We start from the raw sequence: 1055 nt of genomic DNA on the forward strand, positions 1-1055 counted from the left end.
GTAGACTCTGTCACTGAGTAACGGCCCCTGTCCCCCGAGTTTTAGATGACAAATTTTTATTTTCCCAGGCTCTTTATGGTATCTGATGATTGTTTCTGGTTCATATATTGGTTTTTAATTTGCACCGTCACAGACTGGTTAAAGTAAAGCTGTTTTGGTGCTTCTTTGGCCATAAGACTAATGGGATAAAGAGGGGATACCTCTTTATCCATACCTAGGATGGGCCCTAACATGCAAATTGTGCTTAACCCTTTTAACGTACAACAGACTTGACACGCAACTCATCCTTTAGCATAACAACAACAAAAACAGCAACGGCAATCATCATCTCCTGATGGCACTGGTATTTCTGGCCACTGTGTGACACAGAGTGTTGGACTGGATGGGCCTTTGGCCTGATCCAACATTGGCATCTCTTATGTTCTTATCTTAAGGAGGAACTCACCATAAACAAATCACGGGCACCTATATCAACAGCAAGCAGAAAAGCCTTCTCAAATCTTTGATACCTGCAAAATAAGGGGAAAGTATCTTTACTGAAGATGTACTGAATTACTGAAGATGTACTGATAAAAGTACATTTACTGTAGATTAAAAATAAAAGGATCAATACGAAAAATACAGAGGTACAAGTTTGGAATTTTTTACCAAGCAGTTTATTAATGATACCTGAGTTACGTTTGTCATACCCGTATAGCAATTCATTTTCTGCGAGAAAATTTAAAATATAATAATAATGATAGTAAATATAGTCTAATTAAAACTAGAATAATTTATAAGGGCTGCTGAACTTAATTGTCATGTCCCAGCCTACTGAGTCTGACACAGACTTGAACAAGGAGTTGAAACAGGGCCAGACAGATATTCATGGAGGAGTGGAAGCTATGAATGGCCCACACATTGGCTGAACCAGAAACTCCACCCAAAGAAGAATAGTCAGAGGGCATAACCCTCTAGACTTGAACTCCTGTAAGCAGTCACTCCCACCCATGTACCCCTGCAACAACCGTGTAAGATGCTGCAAGCATCCAGGAAGATATTTATTGTCATATATA

The 1055-nt window shown here is 39.3% G+C and overlaps 1 protein-coding gene across 1 annotated transcript in view; it reads right to left on the reverse strand.

Moving 5' to 3' along the window:
* Positions 1–445: 445 nt before the first annotated feature.
* WDPCP (WD repeat containing planar cell polarity effector) overlaps positions 446–1055 on the reverse strand; it is a gene marked incomplete at its 3' end in the record, with an annotated part of 206145 nt that continues 205535 nt past the window's right edge. The window contains exon 13 of the mRNA XM_015422667.1: positions 446–509. Coding sequence (XP_015278153.1) covers positions 446–509 — 64 coding nt within the window. The remainder of the gene's footprint in view (positions 510–1055) is intronic.

Source organism: Gekko japonicus, unplaced genomic scaffold (assembly GCF_001447785.1).
Source record: "Gekko japonicus isolate JY-2015 unplaced genomic scaffold, Gekko_japonicus_V1.1 scaffold2178, whole genome shotgun sequence".
In the NCBI taxonomy this organism is placed as follows: Eukaryota; Metazoa; Chordata; class Lepidosauria; order Squamata; family Gekkonidae; genus Gekko; species Gekko japonicus.